The sequence below is a fragment of the Protopterus annectens genome, chromosome 2.part0, assembly GCF_019279795.1.
Source record: "Protopterus annectens isolate FY-2018-M chromosome 2.part0, PAN1.0, whole genome shotgun sequence".
In the NCBI taxonomy this organism is placed as follows: domain Eukaryota; kingdom Metazoa; phylum Chordata; order Ceratodontiformes; family Protopteridae; genus Protopterus; species Protopterus annectens.
This window is the reverse complement of record NC_056728.1, coordinates 1,677,170,850-1,677,190,857: the sequence shown is the minus strand read 5'-3', so window position 1 is coordinate 1,677,190,857 and position 20,008 is coordinate 1,677,170,850. Positions and strand designations below refer to the sequence as shown.

General features: G+C 39.4%; 1 protein-coding gene across 1 annotated transcript in view; it reads left to right on the top strand.

Moving 5' to 3' along the window:
* Positions 1–20,008, top strand: part of FHAD1 (forkhead associated phosphopeptide binding domain 1) — a gene marked incomplete at its 5' end in the record, with an annotated part of 2,130,934 nt that overhangs the window by 1,209,573 nt on the left and 901,353 nt on the right. The window contains one exon of the mRNA XM_044060429.1: positions 15,409–15,515. Within this exon, the coding sequence (XP_043916364.1) occupies positions 15,409–15,515 (107 nt within the window). The remainder of the gene's footprint in view (positions 1–15,408; positions 15,516–20,008) is intronic.

Here is a 20,008-nt window from a genome sequence, read left to right as displayed (position 1 = left end):
AATAATTATAAACAATGATAACCATTTATCGCAATACTTGGACAGATAGATTTTCATGCAAAATGTTGAGGTGTGAGATTTGGTGCAGTTGTACCTATTACCCCTAGTTCTCCAGTGTTGTTCTGTGAACCATGTTGATCCAATGGTGCAGGGTCAGGGTCTCAGGCATCCATCAATATAAGTCATTGTGATGATGGCACACCTGGACAGATGACCAGTAAATCCCCATTCTTCTCTTCAGCTCTCCAACGATCATCTTCCAGATTTCCTTAATAGGGAAAGCTCTTACATTGTTACACATCCTAGCTTCATGGGCAGAGTACACATGCAGCAGGGGCTCTTTTGGTCAAGTTGCAGCTCAGACATAATTGCATCCATTTACTGTACAGGGAAGCAGTCGTGTCAACAGTAAGAATGCTGTGTCCTGAAAACACAGTTTTTAATGGAGTCTTAAATTTCACTTCTGCCTAGATGGGCATATCTGGAAGGTGTATGCCACATCATCAGTGTATATATTGCAGGCTAACTTTGATGCTTGTAAACTTGCTTTGATAAACATCATTGCCTGCCAAGCACTTCATACAGACGTGTGCCAATGGTTTTCTGCAAATCTTCATGCTATTTAGCCTCATTAATAGTCTTTGGCTTAAAACATATTTAAACAAAGTATGGGAGCAGGTAGGTTGTTGGCAATCTTTGGAAACACTATAGGTTGTGTATGCTGTATTTAGTGAGTACTTCAAGTTTTATTGTTATTTGCATTAATTATTTCTTGCATAAATGTTGAGGTTTATTTCACAACATTTCAAAAAATGTTAAGAATTGCAGTGGCATCCATGAATATCTGCATTGGTGATATTTTTATTCACACATTTTAATGGTGTGATATAGGTTATTTACACTTTAATGGTGTGATATAGGTTATTTACACTTATGTTGTTGGTACTAAGTAGGATCAAGGCATATGTTAAGTTGTTTAAATTAATGATTTCTATATTGCTCTGACTGTTTTGCACAGGGACCTCAGCAGTAAAATGTATGGTGGTAACACAGAATTTTATTCTAGCAACTTTCCAAGATTATACAAGCAATGTTTAATGTGTCCCTGTTTTTTGGGCTTTTGCCCCCCCAATCAATTTTGGCTTTTTCCAGATTTCTTGTGCTGCGAAGTTGAGACGCAGTTGAGTATTGAGCAGATATTACAAGGAGCTGAGAACTGCAGGGGAAGAGAAGTTTAGTGCTGCTTATGCTAAGTCTGCTTGCATTGTTAATAGCACAACAGGTTGTGTACTTGCTTTTGATGCAGAAGGCTGTGGGTTCTACTCCCACAAGGGGTGGATGCTGCCGTACTGAGAATGTCTTCCTTGGCGAAGATGCTAACTATGAGCCTGTTATCAGTGTGCCATCCATTTCCTATTGCAATATTACTAGATTATCATTTTTTTAATGTAATATAAGCAATTTATTCCTCAGGGGCAGCAGACACTTTACTTTTTGATGAAACCATAAAATATAAAGGTGTTTGCTAGCAGCAACCACTTCATTAGTTACAGATTTCTTTAATGTGGAATTATTTAGATGACTTTTACTTCTTCAGAGATTGTGCATATTTACTGATAATGGTGGACTGTAGAATTGTGCATATTTACTGATAATGGTGGACTGTAGACGTTTGAGTAGACTTTTATGATGGAAATGTTCTGAACTGGGCAGTTTTGTCATTATGGGTGCATGCATTTTGTTTCATTGTTTACTGGAAAAATGTTCTGAATTGGGCAGTTTTGTCATTATTAGCAGTCACAGATTTCTTGAACATGTACATAGGAAGGATTATGGATATCTTGCAATGTGCAGATGTTTCCTAGAGTCACAAAGCTAAGTGTATCACACCAGTGACCATGGTAATACACTCCAACAGTACTTTCATTTTCTACTTTGCCCAGCTACTAGAAATCTCATTTGACATGTCAGCACTCACTACACCATAACTGCCTTTCCTTTTGGTATTTTGTCCAGCAAACATTCTGACCGTGATTGCCTTCCTGCGTGGGTGAATGAGTCCTGGCCATCCACCTGAATCCATCAATGAGGAGAGGAAAATATAAGGGAAGTGAAAAAGTATGAACTGAGGGGTAGAGGTTAAGGAGGTAGAGAGGTAAATGTTTAAATGTAGGGGTAGTGGAGAAGAGAAATAGAAATTCTGAAGAAGAGAGATGTGAAATAGGGAAACTGCAGACCCTGTCTCTCATCCACTGCTGATTTTGTATAATGTCCCTCATTTTGCCTCATATGTTTGCTGTGTTCATTGTAAAACTTTAAATTTTTACATAAATTACTTAGTATTACTGTCAGTTAATACTGCCAGACATTAAAGATATTCACTTTTCCACCTCACTGATATTTTGTGTTATCTGCCAAGGTAACCCAGTACTGGACATTTCTGAAAAGCTCAGACTCCCTTCCTCTCTTCCTGTGACTGCTAATTGGTTGACATCCTGAGAGGAACACCTTCACACAGCAGCATAGCTAGGGTGAAGCATAGGGGGAACTATGCCAGGTGCAAAAGTTTGAGAGGTTTGATTGGCCAACTCTGATTGCTCTTTAATACATATCAGTTTTTAAAAGCTGGTATAAGATTTGCCGTCAATCCAGAATACAGTAGCACTCCATGTGTTGTCTAAACTGTACCAGCTGCTTTATACATTGCAATAAGCAGTTTGCTACAGTTTAAAAGTAAAAACAGATTTTTTTTTCTTTATTCTTTTTTTTTTTTTTTTTTCATTTTGTAAAACTGCAATGCCCTAGCGCACCATGTGTAGTCTAAACTGTAGCAAGCATTTTGCTACAGGTTCAAAGTAAAAAAAATAATTGATGTTATGTTGTCCTATCTCGCTTTCATTCTTGCTGGTTGGGTTTGGAACCAAGCCCGGCCGCATACTAAAGGTCGAGAGCTTCTACTGGGTTGAGGCTACATCCTATCCCAAGATGCCTAGCGACTGCTACCCAGATCTTGTTTGCCACTTGCAGCTTCGGGATTGCTTTTTTGCTGGTGTTTTCTTTCTTTTAATATTTTGTGTGTTTGCTAGCTTATAGTTAGTTAGTAGGATAGTTTTTTTTCCATATATTGTCTTTATTGGGTGTTCCTGTTTTTTGGCTAAAGGTATTTTTGCTTCTTTTCTTGGTTTTGTAGGGGCTGTCATTTTCTCTCTTAGGCCTCTTTTTGGCACTGCCCCAATGTTTAGGAATCCATTTACGTTAGAAGATTCCTTTTTTGTCTTCTTTCTTTCCCTCCTTAGCCCATTTTAGTTAGAGGGCTTCCCCATTGTTCCCTGTCGCAGTTTACGTTAGAGGCATCTCCTCAGGTTAGAGGAGTGTGTTGTTTAAGTTAGAGACCCTCCTCTAACTTTTTTCTTCCCTTTCCCTTCCTTTTTCTTCAAAAAAAAAAAATGTTTTTCTTTTTTTTTTTGCCGTTGTTGTCCTTATAAAATAATTAATTGTTTTTATTGTTGTCTGGATTGCTTAGAGTGGGTTTCTGCACTTGAGTAAAACTTTGACTTACTTGGCTTTTCTCTGCTGTTGGTGAACTTTGACTGGTCAGGATGTTCAAAGAAACTAAACAGTCTGGATTCAAAAGGTGCGATTCTTGCACCCAAAAGATGTTGATCACTGATGGACACACTAGTTGTGTGCACTGATTAGGAGCCATCCACCTGCAGGATTCCTGTTCTATTTGTCATGCGTTTAGTTCAAGGGTCCTGCAGGAATAGAAAAATAAGCTTATTCTTAGGGGTTTGTTAAAGGGGATGTTTGATTCGGCTATTGAAGGGACTCAGGCCGCCAAAACCTCAAACAAATCTCCCAAAATTTCTTTGGCTCCAGCTTCCAAGTTGTCAAAGAGACCTGAAAAAATGACCACTTCAGATCCAAGACCTGTCAGTTCCGAAAAGGAGAACAGTACATTGATTCCACTTGCAGTTTCAAAACTGTCTACTAGTAGAAAAAGGAGCCGGTCACTGTCCTTGGATTCTGTTTGTTCAGTGCCGCAGTCTCCATTACTTCAATTGGTGGTGGGTAGCCACAAGTCCTCCCATTCCTCTCGGTCATCCAGGAGCATTTCAGATGATGATGTGGAGCAGGTGGTTAGAAGGTTGCTTCGTACACTAGCTCTGGCAAAAATTCTCACCAGCCCAGCCCAGACAGTCATAGAGCCGACCCCAGTAGCATCTTTACCTATGGTTCCTCCTCTGACTCAGATGAGCTTGGAGCCAGAATACCTGGAAGTCCTAGTGGTGGAACAGTTGGACCCAAAATCCATTCCCAGAGTTTCTGTGCTGACCTCCACCCCAACCACTTTGATGTTGCCCATCGGGGGCATCTGGGGGGCCAAGACTCCCTCATCGGTTCCAGGGGAGAGTTGGATCGGACCCTTGTTGAATCCGACTCTCCCACTCAGAGCCTCAGCGCAGGTGAGTTTGGTGCCCACATTGGCCTTGACCTTGGATCCATACTCCTCAGTGCAGGGGAGATCTCCTAGTTCCGCGGAGCTGGAGGCTCTCTCAGCCTGGGATCGTGGTGCCTTCAAGGTGATGAGGAGCATGCTTTCCTCTGAGACTGCTCCACTATTGGCTCCAGCAACTATTCCCCCCAAAGGGCCAGTGTTGACCTATACATCATCCCTCCAGCCCCAGCTTAGAAAACCAGTGCCCTGGGACACCCCAATGGGTGAAACCCTCTCTTCTGAAACCTCCCCAGAACATCCCCCTGAGGAGGTCCCTTGGAAGAGAACATGTAAGAGGAAAGACATAGACTCCGCTGAGTCTGTCACATCCGATACCGACTTAAATGATTCAGAAGGGTCCCCATGGTCACTCTCTGAGGATGTCTCCTTTTCAGAACAGCCCAAGAAGACAGACAGTTCTTGACTAAAGGTGTCCCAGTACATGCTATGGTGGTGGTGGCGAACACCAAGAAGGAATTAGGAGAACTTCTACATCTGTTCATCTGCCAAATAAGGATTCTTGAATGATGGACAGATATGGGAACCATATGTTCTCTTCAGTGGCCTTTACCCTTAGGTCACTGAATTACTTATCCCATTTTACTCATCTTCAAAGAGATCTCCCCAAGGAGATAGGAGATACCCTACAAGGTGCTATAGCTGGGGGGTTACCTGAAAAGATAAGCTGTCAGCTTGCGACCTTAACCTCTATTACTAACTCCTCCATGCGCCTCATTTTTTATGCAGCCGATGGAGCGAGGCAGGGCAGTAGGCACCAGAATAGCTCTGAGGAGACATTCCTGGATGCGTCTTTATGAGTTTGCCGAACCCTTCAAATCTTCCTTTATTGACACCCTGTTTGACGGCTTATCCTTGTTCGGTTCAAAAGTGAAGACTCTCACCAGGAGCAAGCTGGAAGGCAAGACTCTGTCCATCGTGGGAGTTTGTTTTTCTGTCCCTACCAGACCTTATCCTAAAGGTCAGAAGGGCGGAAAAATGTGGTTCCAGAAATCCAAAGGAGTCTCGCCGGATGCTCCTGCTGAATTTTCCCCCAAGGGCAGCGGGGGAAATAATAACAGAAGATGCTGCCCTCACAGCAGAGGGGGTCTGCAGGACCAGGGTGACAGAGATACATTCTCGGGTAGACCCTACCAGCATTCCTGAAAGGAGGCCTGCCTGTCCACCCGTGGAGGCAGTTGGGGGAGATTATCACTGTACCTAAAGGCCTGGCTAAACATGACTCAAGACAAATGCGTACAGTCCATCATATCCAGGGGATACAACATTCCTTTTTCCTTTCCTCCCCATCCACCAAAATCTATCCCAGGCTTACCACCTGGTCAGTGGGATCAAGCAACCCTAGAAATTCAAAGGTTGCTAGAAAAAAAGAGTCATGCAAGAAGTCCCCGCAGACCGAATCAGATCCAGAATTTACTCAATGTTCTTTTTAGTTCCAAAGAAGACAGGGGGACTGGACACCAATTTTGGATCTCAGCAGACTGAGCAAGTTGGTAAAGAAAACAAAGTTCCATATTTTAACACTGCAGTCTATACTCCCTTTTCTGGGACAAGACAATTGGATGTGCTCTATAGATCTTCAGGATGCGTACTACTACATAAAGATGGAGAGGTGATTCAGAGGACATCTACTCTTCCAGCTGGGAGCTAGTCATTACCAATTCAGAGCTCTGCCCTTTGGTCTCACTATAGCCCCCAGAGTATTTACCTGCATGGCAGTAGTAATGTCTCACCTGAGGCATCAAGGATTCTGGGTGTTGCCATACTTAGATGACTGGCTCCAAACCACCACCACAAAGCATCTACTAACCAGGACAAGAGACACCACCATTCATCTCTGCTCAGAACTGGGCATTACTATAAATTTTGAAAAATCTGCCTTGTTGCCATCATAGCATATTACTTTTATAGGGACAGACTTAAGCACAAAAGACATGATGGCAAAACTACCTCTCAAAAGAGTTGAAACACAACGCCATCAAATTTCAATATTGCTGATGAAGAAAAAAGTGCAAGCAAAATTTGTCCTCATGGTTCTGGGTTCAATGGCAGCTGCAATAACACTAGTTCCACTGGCATGTCAACACATGAGGATAATACAATGGCTACTTTTCCCTCAGTGGCCCATGCAGGAGTTGCCCATGTCACACAAAATTCTCATCACAAACACCTGCAAGAGGAACCTGCAAAGGTGGCTTCAGTCTACTCATCTAACTGTAGACAGACTATTTGTTCTCCCTCAACCTGTAGCTGCAGAGACCATGGATGCTTCCCAGATTGGGGGGGGGGGGCATTTTCTTGGCCAGACTGTCAAAGGGATTTGGAAAGAACACTAGTACCACTTGCACATCAATGTCCTAGAGATGAGGATGATGCTTCTGATGTTACAAGCTTTCCAGAGTTCTCTTCCAATAGGTACTATTGCAATACAAACAGACAATATGTCAGTGGTGTGGTACATCAACAAACAAGGGGGAACCAGATCTTGGCCCCTCTATTGACAGGCTCAAAGAGTATGGCAATGAGCAATCTCTTCTCAGCATTTTCTGACTGCAATGCACATCCCGGGGAAATCCAACGTAATAGCAGACAGATTAAGCAGGGCAATTCTTATGCCTCACGAGTGGTCCCTGAATCAGGAAATTGCGAACCATATTTTTCATGGGGTCAGCCTTGCTGTGACCTCTTTGCCACATCCATCAACTCAAAATGTAGCAGCTACTCTGCCCTAAACACCACCAGGGGGAGTCACCAAGGGATGCACTTACTCATGATTGGCCCCTGGGACTTCTATATGCTTTCCCATTGTTTCCTTTAATTCCCAAAGTTCTCCAAAAAGCAAAATTGTTGAGTCGCTGGCTAATTCTCATTGCTCCTTACTGGCCTCATCAGATATGGTTCCCCTTTCTATGGCCCCATCTTCAAGAGGAGCCTTGGATTCTGGAACCAGTGCCGGATCATCTGACTCCTCAGTCAAGAACGCTGCACCCCTCTCTTCAAAGCCACAAACTGACAGCTTGGTTACTCCACTTCCAGTCTTAGCCAGGCTCCCAGAACTATCCCTGGCAGTATGACACATTCTAGTTTCGTCTCACAAGAATACAACTAGAAAACTTTATGCAAACAAATGGAAGAGGTTTTCTTGCTGGGCCGACAAAAAAACATATAGACCTCCTTACAGCCCCAATATCTGTGATCCTGGAATTTTTAATAGAAATTTTTAATTAAGGTGCAGCGGCATCCACGATATGAGTACAGTTGACTGCTATATCTAACTACCATGTAGGAAACATGGAATCCAACATAATGTCCCATAGATTATGCAAAGCTTTTTTCAGAGGCACATTCCTCCTAAGACCTCCTTTAAGGGAACCACCTCCTCCTAGGGACCTCAATTTGGTATCATCCTTGATTCTCCCTCCTTTCGAACCAGCTTCCTCTTGTTCACTAAAGTTATTATCTTGAAAGACAATCTTCTTAACAGCCATTACCTCTGCTGGGAGGGTTTCAGAACTACAAGCTCTGTCTGTTCGTCCTCCCTATCTGATTTTTCACAAAGACAGAGTTTCCCTCAGAATAAACCCTTCCTTTCTGTCAATAGTTTGTTCTGAGGTCAATTTAAATCAGTCCATTGAGTTACCAGTATTTTTCCCTAATCATGGCAACAAGGCAGGATACAAGCTTCACCAACTGGAGGTAAATAGACAGCTATGTTTTTACTTACATAGGACCAAGCAATTCAGAAAATCTGACCAACTGTTCATTTCTTTTTCAGAAAATAGATAAGGTACACCAGTTTCAAAAGTTACTTTATCAAAATGGATTACAGATACCATCATTTATGTCTAGAGCTCTCAGAATAAACACCTGCAAAAAAAAAAAAATTAGAGGTCATTCAACTAGAGCTATGTAAACTTCCACTGCCTTTCAAGCTAGACTCCCTTTGGATTCAATTTGTGCTGCAGCTACATGGGCTAATCCTCATACCTTTATCACTCATTACAAAGTAGATGTGGCCTACCAGAATAGGGCATCCTTTGGTTCCACTGTTCTGAAGAGTTTATTCCCTCGAGCCACCCAAGAATGAAGGTGCTGTGGACGCTGTCCCAACCAGCAAGAATGAAGGCAAGATAGGACAACATAACATAAAGAAGTTATGTACTCACCAGAACATTCCGTGTTTGTTGTCCATGATCTCGCCTTCATTCACCCTCCTTCCCCCTTCCTAGAGGATCGAGAGGAAAATTCTAAATTGGTTACAAATTGCCTGATTCCCTTCAAGCTTTTTTTTTTAAATTATGGGCAGCACATCTGTTAGTTGTTGTATTGGTGGACATGGTCTAGTGATTAGTTTCTCAAATGAGATATAGGTAGCAATCGCTAGGCATCTTGGGTAGAATGTAGCCTCGAGCCAGTGAAAGCTCTCGAGCTTTAGTATGCAGCCGAGTTGAAACTGATGCTCGGTTCTGAACCCAACCAGCAAGAATGAAGATGAGATCATGGACAACAAACATGGAATGTTATGGTGAATGCAGAACTTCTTTTTTCTTTTTTTTTTCTATGTAAAACCAGAGTACTGTACCTCTCCATGCATGGAATAAACTGAATGCTACTGTTAAAAAAGATTATTTCCTTTGTTTTCATTTATTTTTTAGCTGTAATGTGTGGAGGGAGGGTCGGGAGCAGGCCACAAGACTAGGATCTGATTGACTCCTGCATTTCAGGAGCCTCAAGCTCTTCATCACTGACTTTTTTTAAGTTTGCTCCACCATTGAAGAACTGTGGCAGGTGGGAGAAGGCGTGTATCTGTCTGACCATCTTGTTGGTGTGCCAGTAGACAGACAGGGCTTTTGTTTTGCTCTTCTGTTGAAGGTGGGAAGGTGTAGTTCTCTGTTCACCTATTTGGTGTGCCAGTAGATGTAATGACACATTTTTTTTTTTTTTAGCTCAGGGGAAGTATATGGATCATGTGGTATACTGCAGGAAGCCAAATGGTTTCCTGCTGTTTTAGAGAAGTCCTTTTTCTTCGGGTGGTTGAGCACTAGTTTGTGGGACTGGCAGAGGCCACCAGATGAACCAACCATACATCTACCTTCAGCTGTCACAGGAAGAGAGTTTCAGTCTCTTTCTGGCATCCAAAGAAGAAAGTCCTCTGACTCTCCATGGGTTTCAGTGCTGATTTTTCTGGCTTACCTCTTGGATAAATGCCAGTTGGGGACCTCTTTCTTTCATTTTATTATTAAATGTATTATTGTCTTTCTGTTTTTATGCTTATTTTAAAAAATATGTATTTTAATATTTTATTTCTGTCATTGTTCACACCAATTCCTTTGGGAATTTCTGCTTGTAGTAGTGTTTATTTGACTTTTACCTTTTACAAATGCTTGTCTTTAATGTTTTAAGAAAACTTTCAGTATTTCTGTCAGAAGTGTACTGTGTATTTGTATTGTTAGGGATTCACTTTAGAACCTCGAATTACCAAAATCTCGAAATTCATATGGTTGAAACCAAAATATCGAGTTTTGGAAACTCGAACTTCTAAAATGAAACCAAAAAAAAAAGTCAAACATCGCTTTTGCAGGGGGGCTTCGCCCCCCTGTACCCCCCCCCTTCTACTTAAATATACCAACTCTGACATCGCACTACAGTGGGGAAAAGGGAAATCTCCCGTTTTGTGCTGTATGCGGAAGTGCAAAACGTGAGATTTCCCACTTCCTGCCAACACCGCAAAAAAGATAAAAACATTACGTACACACAGAGCGTACAACAATCCTTGCCTCTGTGTGCACGTAATGTTTTAAGGTAAGTAAAGTGTTATTTTTTAAAACTTTACATATTCGATTTACTGAACTGTCGATCATATGGTCTCGACCATATGAAATTCAACATTTTAGTAATTCGATTATGTAAAGTGCTCCCATTGTTAGACAGTAGGGGCTCAAATTAGTTTTACCTGTCTTTGCTGCCATTACTCTGCTTTGTTTTCATCCTTTGGCAGTTAAATACTGCAGGGTTTATATTTTCTTCAGCATTTATATATTATTTATTATATGTGTTGCTCTGCTCTGTATGTTTTTAACATCAGATCATGATGTTACTGTGAATGAAGTTATTTGAATGTACTGTGGAGAATTTACTCTCTCTGGCAAGAAAATATAGTTTAAATTGCTGTTAAACATTATTTTTATGGTAGTTAAATGTGGTTAAAGTGTATGGAGATAATTTTGAAGAGTGGTTTGGCATACTGGTTGCTTTGGTGTTTGGACTTTGAGTATCGGAAATTCTTTAACGTTTGTCAGTTGTAAAAGAATTGTGAACATATTTCAAATTATTTGTTTGTGGGACATAGTTATTACTAGAAACTTTATTTGCTTATCCAGTAGTGCCAGTTTATTATTCTGGCTGGTGTTCTCTCCCCTGACTTGATGGATCCTAACTTTAGTACCCCCCACCCCATCAAATTTGGTTGCACCTAAAAAGAAAAAAAAACAAAATACAAATACGCCTCAGGCTGTGGTTAGTAATTCTATCATGACCACTACTCAGCCTGCGCATCACTTACCTTTTGCCTTGTCTCACTCTGTTGTAGCTTTGCCGGCCACTGTGGAATGGGGGATTAGACACATTCTCTGGGGCTGTTCCAGTACCTGGCACAGATATAAGAAAATCAAACCCTTTAAGTGCAAGAGTAGTCTGGGGTAAGAGGCTTCTTGCCAGACATAATTCTCTGTTCCTAGATATTTTATCTAGTAGTAAAGCTCTCAAGAAAAATAGACACTAGCTTCATGATACAGCTGATATTTAGATTATTGTTGTTTATGAAGTCACTGTGGTTTCCTTGGTTAAGACTGTTTTGCAGACAGCTAATTCTGGTAGTTTTGTTCCCATACATGGCTCTAGTGCTAGTTTGGCTAAAGGCCTTTCTGTTGTTTCAGAAAATGATAAGGAATATGATGAGGACAGTGGTGATTTTTTAGTAGACACTGAGTCCAGTCACTTTGATTCTTTAGAAGGTGAACCTGATATTACATCTGAACAAGTGTTCACTTTTCCTCAGATGATTGCTAAAGTTAGTGATATTTTTGCTCGGGAGCAGTCTGGAACTACTCTAGAGCTAGGCAGGGTATATAGCCTTATAGGGGATTAGTTGCAGAATTCTTTAGCTATCCCCACTGTCTTTCCACCCTTGAAGGATGTTTATAAAGATGCCTGCAGAACACAAGTAGCTATTCTAGCAGTCCATAAAAAGTCTCAGAGAAAATATAGGTTCTCCTTGGATATGACAGGACTCTCTTCTCATTTGAATGCTTAGCCAGCTGCCTACTCAAATAAACAGTCCTTATCTAATGACCCCTGATAAAGAGGGAAAATTGTTAGATCCTCGGGCTAAAAGGATGTCTCTTTCTAATAATCTAGCCTTTAGACTGTTAAATTATCAAGGTTATAAGTGAAAATTTATTTTATAGCGTGCATACTTTTTGGATGATTTTGCTGCATCTTTACCTACAAAGCAAAAGTCTTGTATTAATGAAATTGTTTCTAATTTGATCCAGATTTCAAAACATGCTTTGAGAGGTGTGCATGAATGTATAGATACAGTCTCAAGCAATGTTGCTTCTTCTGCTGAATTTAGACAGTGTGCTTGGTTATGTAATGTGAACTTTAGTGATGATTTAAAAAATGAAATTTTGCCCTTCTCTTACATAGATTCTCAAACAGTGGGTTGATAAAGGCAAATTAATGCACAATGTATCTAGGATGTTTTATGTGCCCAAGTTCTCCCCAGATAAGGCATCTTCATTCAAGGGGCAAAACAAACAAAAGTTAGAGATCCAGAAGGAAATGGCAGGAGGGTAAGTCTTCAAAACAAAACAAATGGGGTTCCTTTCCAAAAAAGAATCAACCTCCTGCAAAGGAATGACTATGCTAAGTAGAGCACCCCTAACCCCTCCTGTCCTTCTTTCTCTTCCTTCTTCTCCAGGCTCCCTTTCAACCCTGCAGTCTGGCCACACGTACTCTCAGCAAAGGGATTCTGAGAGAATATACTTAGCAGTGGATAGAAAGCCCTCACCCTTTCAAGGGAGTTCCTCCACACCCATCAAACCATACAGAGCTGTTTTTTCCAGTGCTCCATCAAATTGTAAAAGCATGGGTCATAGAACTACTGCCTGTGACACACAAAGGCCAAGGACTTTATTCCAGAATATTTTTGGTAGCAAAAAAAAAAAAGGAGCACTCCTGGAGACCCATCCTAGATGTGTCCTTTCTATACATCTTAGTTAAAGTTCCAAAATTCATAATGCTTACCTTACATTTGCTCTTAGCATTTCTTCCAGAACACTGTTTCATGGTGGCTCTAGATCACAAGGACTCTTATCATATTCCTTTTCTCCCAGTTTCAGGATATTTGTTCGATTTGGTGTGTCTGGCTTACATTATTAGTTTTCTGCATTACCCTCTTAGGCTATCTACTGCACCTCGTGTGTTTACAAAGTATCTGGCATCAGTGGATGCCTACTGCAGAACCCTAGGCATCCACATTTTTCCTTATTTAGATGACTTGCTGATATGTGTAGATTCTGTATCTGTAGTAACTGAGGTCTCAAAAGGGTTTTGATCCCTCTGTATTTGAAATATTTATGTGAGCTGCTTAGAGATGGTTTCTCAAATGCTTCTATCAAAGTACATCTTGAGGCAATGTCAACTTGTCTGATCATGGATTCCCTTCTTTTATCTCTTTTTGTGGTCAGTTTATGAAAGCAGTATTGCATGTGAGATCATCTTGTAAGCAAATTCTTCCTTCCTGGGATTTCAACTTTGCTCTTGAAATGTGAACCTTACCTCTTTTTGAATGTGTCTCTCAGACTGGTTTACAATTCATTACTTGGAAGACTGTAGTAAGACGTTGTCCGGTTCGATTCTCAGCTAGAGCGTCTTCTGCGTGGAGACATGCGTGAATGGGCGTACCTTCGTTGAAGGTTGTGAGTTAGGGCTGGCAACTCGGCGCGTAAAAATCAACTGCCAATCATTAGCAGACCGGAGTTCCGCTGTGGCGACCCCTAACCGGGAAAAGCCGAAAGACACATTCACTTGGAAGACTGTTTTACCCATTGCACTGACATCTGCAAGGTCAGTCTGTGAGCTGCAAGCTCTCATGGTAGGCCAACCCTCTCTGATTTTTCACAAGGACATAGTTGTGTTACTCATTAATCCATCATTCATGTCTGAAGTTGGTTTTGAATTTATTATGACTGAAGCCATCAATATCCCAGTGTTTTATTCTGATCCAAAAACGAGCAGAAAAGGTGCTACATACTTTTTGATGTGCACAGGCAGCTCAGGTACTATCTTGACAGATTAAAGCCCTTTAGGAATGCTGAACAGCTGTTTTTCTCCTATAAGGGAACTAAGAACATTCAACCTGTTTATTGCATGATGGTTGTCCTCTGCTATTGTTGTCTGTTACTGCTGCCAAGGTAAGTCTCTTCCAGACACAGTTAAGGTTCATGTCACTAGGGACTTAATCCCTTTAATGGCATATTGGAAAGGGGTGGACTCTTGAAGCATCCTAGAGGCAGAAACCTGGTCCTCTGTTTGTAGCTTCACAAAGAACCACAAACTAGATTCTTTTTAATGATCCATAGCAGGCTTTGCTAGGAACATTCTCCAGGGATTCTTGGATCCTTACCCTTCCATCTCTTAGGAAGGGCAAGCTTTGGGAGTCTACCCAAAATACCACAGAGGCAGTGGGAATGATGACTATAGTACAATTACATACGTGCTACTTACCTGCAACAGTAGATGTTCGAATTCCTCACTGCGTCAGTGGAAGGACCCACATGCCAGACTGTGTGCAGTTGAGGTAAGTTTCAATCTTTTTGATTCTGTTGTTGTTTGATTTGTTTTTTATATGGTATTGTGATTGGCTGTGAATTTACTCTTGCTAGATGATTTTGGTTTCAGGTGCTTTCCTCTCCTTCTTTGTGGAAACAAAAAATCCTAAACACTCATTTCCTGTGACAGCTGAAAACTCAGGATTGCTCAGCCAATCTGCTATCACAGGAAGAAAAAGGAAGGGGAGTCTGAGCTTTTGAAAGCTGTCGTTTTCTGGGTTACCATGGCAGATAACCCAAAATGCCACTGAGGAAGTGAGGAATTCGAACATCTGCTGTTACAGTTGAGTAGGATTCACACAGCTATACCTTTCGTATTTCTTATTCAGAAAATCCACATCAATGCAAAACCTGTATTTCTCTTAATTTTTTTTGTGTGAACTAGAGTAATATTTAAAATGAACTCTGATTTTAGGCTTTTGTTCCCTCCATTATTTTTGGCTTTGACCAAAATTCAAGACAAAGAAGTTGAGTGATATTTTGCAGACCATGGTGGATGGATCTGAAAAAAACTTTAATGCTGGATTGCTAAACTGATATTGAGAACAATTGTCATATCAGTGGAAATGTATTATTCCAGAGGTTAGCTATATGGTAGTTTCCATTTTGATGGAAAAATACTCCAGAGTTCAGCCATTTTAGAGGAAACCGTTGAGTCACCATGGTGATTAGACTTGACTTACTTTTTTTTTCATTTTGACATACTTTTACTATCTTCCTCTGCTACAAAGATTTTCTGGTGTGGATATTTTTGGGCAGATATTAAGAGGATGTAGTTAACAATGTAGTGAGAATGTTAGAATACTGAGTTTGAAATTGCATTCAAGTTTGATTCTACTTAAACTTGTGTGTTTACAGTACAACTCTTAATAAAGTGAATGCCTACAGTACTCTGAGGTTACTCCTAAAACAGATATTTATGTTTACTGAGTTTGTGTAACGACGGAAAAATTAAAAATGATAACTTGTTGATGGCACTTTCATCTACTTTGCTTTCAGGAAAGAACTAGTTGAAGCACAACGAGAAATCTTGTCTCAGCAGGATGTCATTGCAGGAATGAGACGAGACCTGGCAGTTGCAACTGCGAAAATGTCAGATATGAGAGGTTTGAGCAATATATTTTATAATTTCAAATCTAATAAGTTTTTTAAATCTGTCATAGAGCTGTGGTCCTTTAATATATTCATAGTGTTGTCTGTACTGTCTTTGAATGTTAAGAAAGATGTCACAGTCAAGTAATAAGAATGCTAATTTTAGTATAAAATATAGTCTGTTTATCAGGGAAAATAAAAATTAAATTTAAATATAACTGTTAGAGTCAGTCTTGTCTATTATGTTTCACTAATAGTACTTATTCAGAAGGGACATATGGCTATAACTAAATGGTATGATTACTTAAAAGACAATCTCTGGTGCCAGCAGCTCTAATAGAGAATTACTGCTGAACTTACTTCTGAGAGCATCTCACCCATTTAGTGCTATAACCCTGCAACACATTTATTTATTTATTTTTTTAAAGTATATTATTTTATGACTGGGTAGGTGCAATAAGTCTTAGTGACCTTCTTCAGTTATGTCTTGGAAAAGGAACGTACGATGGCAAGGATATTCCAGTTACTGAGATTATCATACACTATGTGTGACTAGTGCATGCAAAGTGAAAACCAAGTACAAATGAGAAAAATAACTAAACAAATATAAAATATTAGCTAAGCTATGGTAATGATATGTTACAGAAGACTGAAAAGGATTAGAGGAGAGGTATAATTTGATAGGTCTGGGTTTGTAGGGATGTAGGGCGTAATGTAAGTTATATTTAAAAACATGCTGCTTGCCAAACAGGAAGGTTGAAGTAGGATATAAGCAGAGGTATTATCACAGCAAGATAATATGAATTAGACCCCCTGGCAACTGAGGATGACTAGTGCTAAGCAGAGTCACAAAGTACAAAAAAAAGATGTTTTTAAGTGAATATGCAAAGATTAGTAAATTTCAGGCTGAACTGGGGGAGAAAACTTCAACAGCCTGATTCAACTAATAATTTGTTGACTGGTCAATGTAGAAAGAGGTATTTGAACCACCCCAGATACTGGAGTAACAAATAAAGGCATATTTTCTGAATTTTGAAGAAAAATGAAAATGTTTGATACTGATAAAATCAATTAGCCAGGCAGTGCAACTGCATTATCCTGAAAATTATATTTGTGTTTATTTGGCTTACCTCAGTATCGAAATGAATAAAAATAATCAGCCAAATAAAAGTTGGAAAGAATGGGTTATTCTTAATGTGGAAGTAGATGCAGGTCTGTGTTCCTAAAATAACATTAAAAAAAGATGTTCAGCTTGTGGAGACTTCCTGGGAATGAATTGCAGAAAAAAATTGTGAGTTAATTCTGAAAAGAAACAGAATAATTTCCTTTTCTGTTGCAACTATATAGAATGTGCTTGCAAGGAGTGCATAGTAACTGAAGATGACAAGCAGGGTATAAACTAGAGAGGGAGCAGAAGAGTGCAATCCATGACGTGACTGTCAGACAACAAGTTATAGTATAAGTGAGGCTATGGTATACATTTTGTTGAGAAATGAGGAATGAAGTGAGAAATTATGATTTATCCTCTATATATATATATATATATATATATGTATATGTATATATATATATATATATATATATATATATATATATATATATATATATATATATATATATGAAGATGGTGGGAGCCCATATGTAATTTTTTACATGCAAACAACCTTACTTTCCCCCCAGGGTACTTGTATGAACCATTTATATGAGGAATTTATCCCTTTTTAGATCCTGCTATTGACTTTTAATTCTTCGCCTGAAGAATTTGCATGATAGTACATAGCCACCATGATTAGTTAGATGCTCTGTCACTCACTGCAAAGCAACAGAAACAGACCACTCAGAGAGGTGAAGACAGATAAAGACTAATTAGTTCTCCATGTCCATTTATCTATTTATATATGTTTTTTTTTAGTTTCTTCTGTGACCTTACTCTTGTAGCTTCATTTGTAGTTATGTGAAGAGTGTGTATTACTGTAAGATTTTAGCATTGTTTATACATTATGCTGCACTTCAAATTCCCATAAGTAGAATTACATGTAAAAGGTAGCCTTTTTTGTATTTTGAAAACAGTCTGGACAATCTTTTAGCTTCTTTCACAGTTGTGGCAAGACTGTGATTTGCAGGTCTATATTAGAACACCGAACATTCAAAATTTTGAGTGTTCTAATATCGAACCCTATGAATCGAAAATTGAAAACATCGAACATTTAGAACAGCGATTTTTTTCCTAGGGAAAAAATTTGCTGTTCCAAAACACATACACACAACACAAGCACACCAAACAAACAGCAATCCACACACATGCACCTAAACTCTTACACCTAACCCTACACTAAACTATACATACACCACTAACTATCCACTTACCTTAACTCAAACCCTAACCCTAAGGTCCGTCACTATCACAGAGTCACCTCATCCGCGCCCTAACCCTAACTCACCTACCCCACACTCACGTCCACACAATCGCACACTTACCTGACCCACACCCTAACCCTAACTTACCTAACCCGCCCTAACTCTCACGTCCACACAATCGCACACTTACCTGAACCCGACCAGTAACTTTCCACCACAGCACTGAAAATACCGAAGCAACAGAAACGGACAACCAAATTCTTTCCCTAGGAAAACATTTGTTTTTCTGTTTCTTCGATATTTTCAGCATTCACTGAAAATGGGTCGACAGTAGAACACTCGAAATTTTGAACATTTGGTGTTCTAATATAGACCCTGATTTGCTGCTAGATTTGAGCCTCTTTTAGTCATTTATTACAGTGTTACTGGTAAATTTCTTCAAGATTTGGTGCTTTGATCTACAGTATGTTAAGACTGCAGTAGTGGCAGTACTGTGAAATCTTCTCCAATATTTTTGCTTCAGTAATATTTATAGTTGTATTTACCTGCTTAAAGTTGTATTATATTAATCTGGTGCCTTAATCTGTGGTGGTATTTCACTGTAATGTCTTCATATTTTTGGGATGTTCTTGTATGTGGTTGGTGATATGTGAATTGATATGGATTACCATTGCAAACTGGAACTGTTTCTTTTCTGATGACAATAAGATGTACCATAAGTCTCCAATAAACTTTGTACAAATTAATGGCTTTTTCTACGGACATTGTTAGATATAAGGACATTGTCATTGTGTGGACAGTATAACAGGTACTGTGAAAACATTAGGACAGACACAATACATTGTGATGGACAGTTTCTTCAGGATTTATTTGTGGCTGTTTGTTTTCATGAGGCTACTAATAATGTTTTTTTGTGATTGGCATATATAGTTAATTATGTTTACATTTTATTTTTTAAGTAGTATTTACTACATATTGTGTTGATTGTGCTGATTATTTCACTGTTGTTTTGGATAAGTCAATATTTCATTATTTTTTTAGATATTGAGTTCAAGGGATACTGAGGCATATTATATAGACCAAAATAGGATTTCATTAAATTGTTGCAGGGGTTGGCTGCAGACAAAGAAGATGTTAGCGTGTTTGATCTCTTATTAAGTAATAAGGATATTGGGAATGGGAGGATGTTTACTCCTGCAATGAAGCTTTTAGCCAACTAACAACAGCTATGAAGAAATTGAGATCTAATGTGTGGCATCAGAAATTGTTTAAAGCATATTGCACAAATAAGTTTTGTCCTAGAGGATTAAGGATACAGTTACAAAACTTTGTTAAATCCCCAGACGATAAACCTATCTCTGAATGGCAGGTGGCATTACAGGAAGCCTCCATGATGTTTGTGACTGTTCTTCATTCCTTTTATGAACTTAAAACCAGTGAACTAGTTTTAAACGTTAGTCACCTTTGTGACAAACTTAAAACACATGAAAATGATACAACATATAAGCAACAGTTTGTGCCCCTTACCCAGGAACTAATAAGTACAGAGAATGATTTAAAAATACACATCCTTAAGAAATTTTCAGGGGATTCTAGGGATTACTAACATGGTAAACCATTTGTTATACAAAAAATGTCAAGTTTATGGATATTAGACAAATATCTAAGCCTCAATACAGACGGAAAAGGAAGAAACCCACTCTTAACAAAAATGGGGTGGGGATGTCAGGGACTTCTGGAGAGGAATTTTCATCTACTACTGATACTACCTCACCTATAGCTAAGAAAAGGAATGATGGTTTCCCTTTAGGCGATCTAGGAGAGGGGGACATAAGCATTGCAGACACCAACCATAATCTAGAAACATTTACTACAACTCATGACCAAATAGTAGAGGAATATAATGTACTAAACATTTCTCCTTCTGTTCTTAATTTAGATGAGATAGATTTGTTGAATAAAGGATTTGGTTTTGTACCTGGCTATTTGGTTTCAGAGGATGTATTTGCATAGGATGTGATTATTTTTTCTAGGTTACTAAACCTTAAGTTATTTTTTCAAGATCAATTGAATAAGGTAGAATATGAACCTTGCAGGTTTCGATTCAAAGCTTCTATTTTTTACCATCACCTAATAAAAATGTTATGGT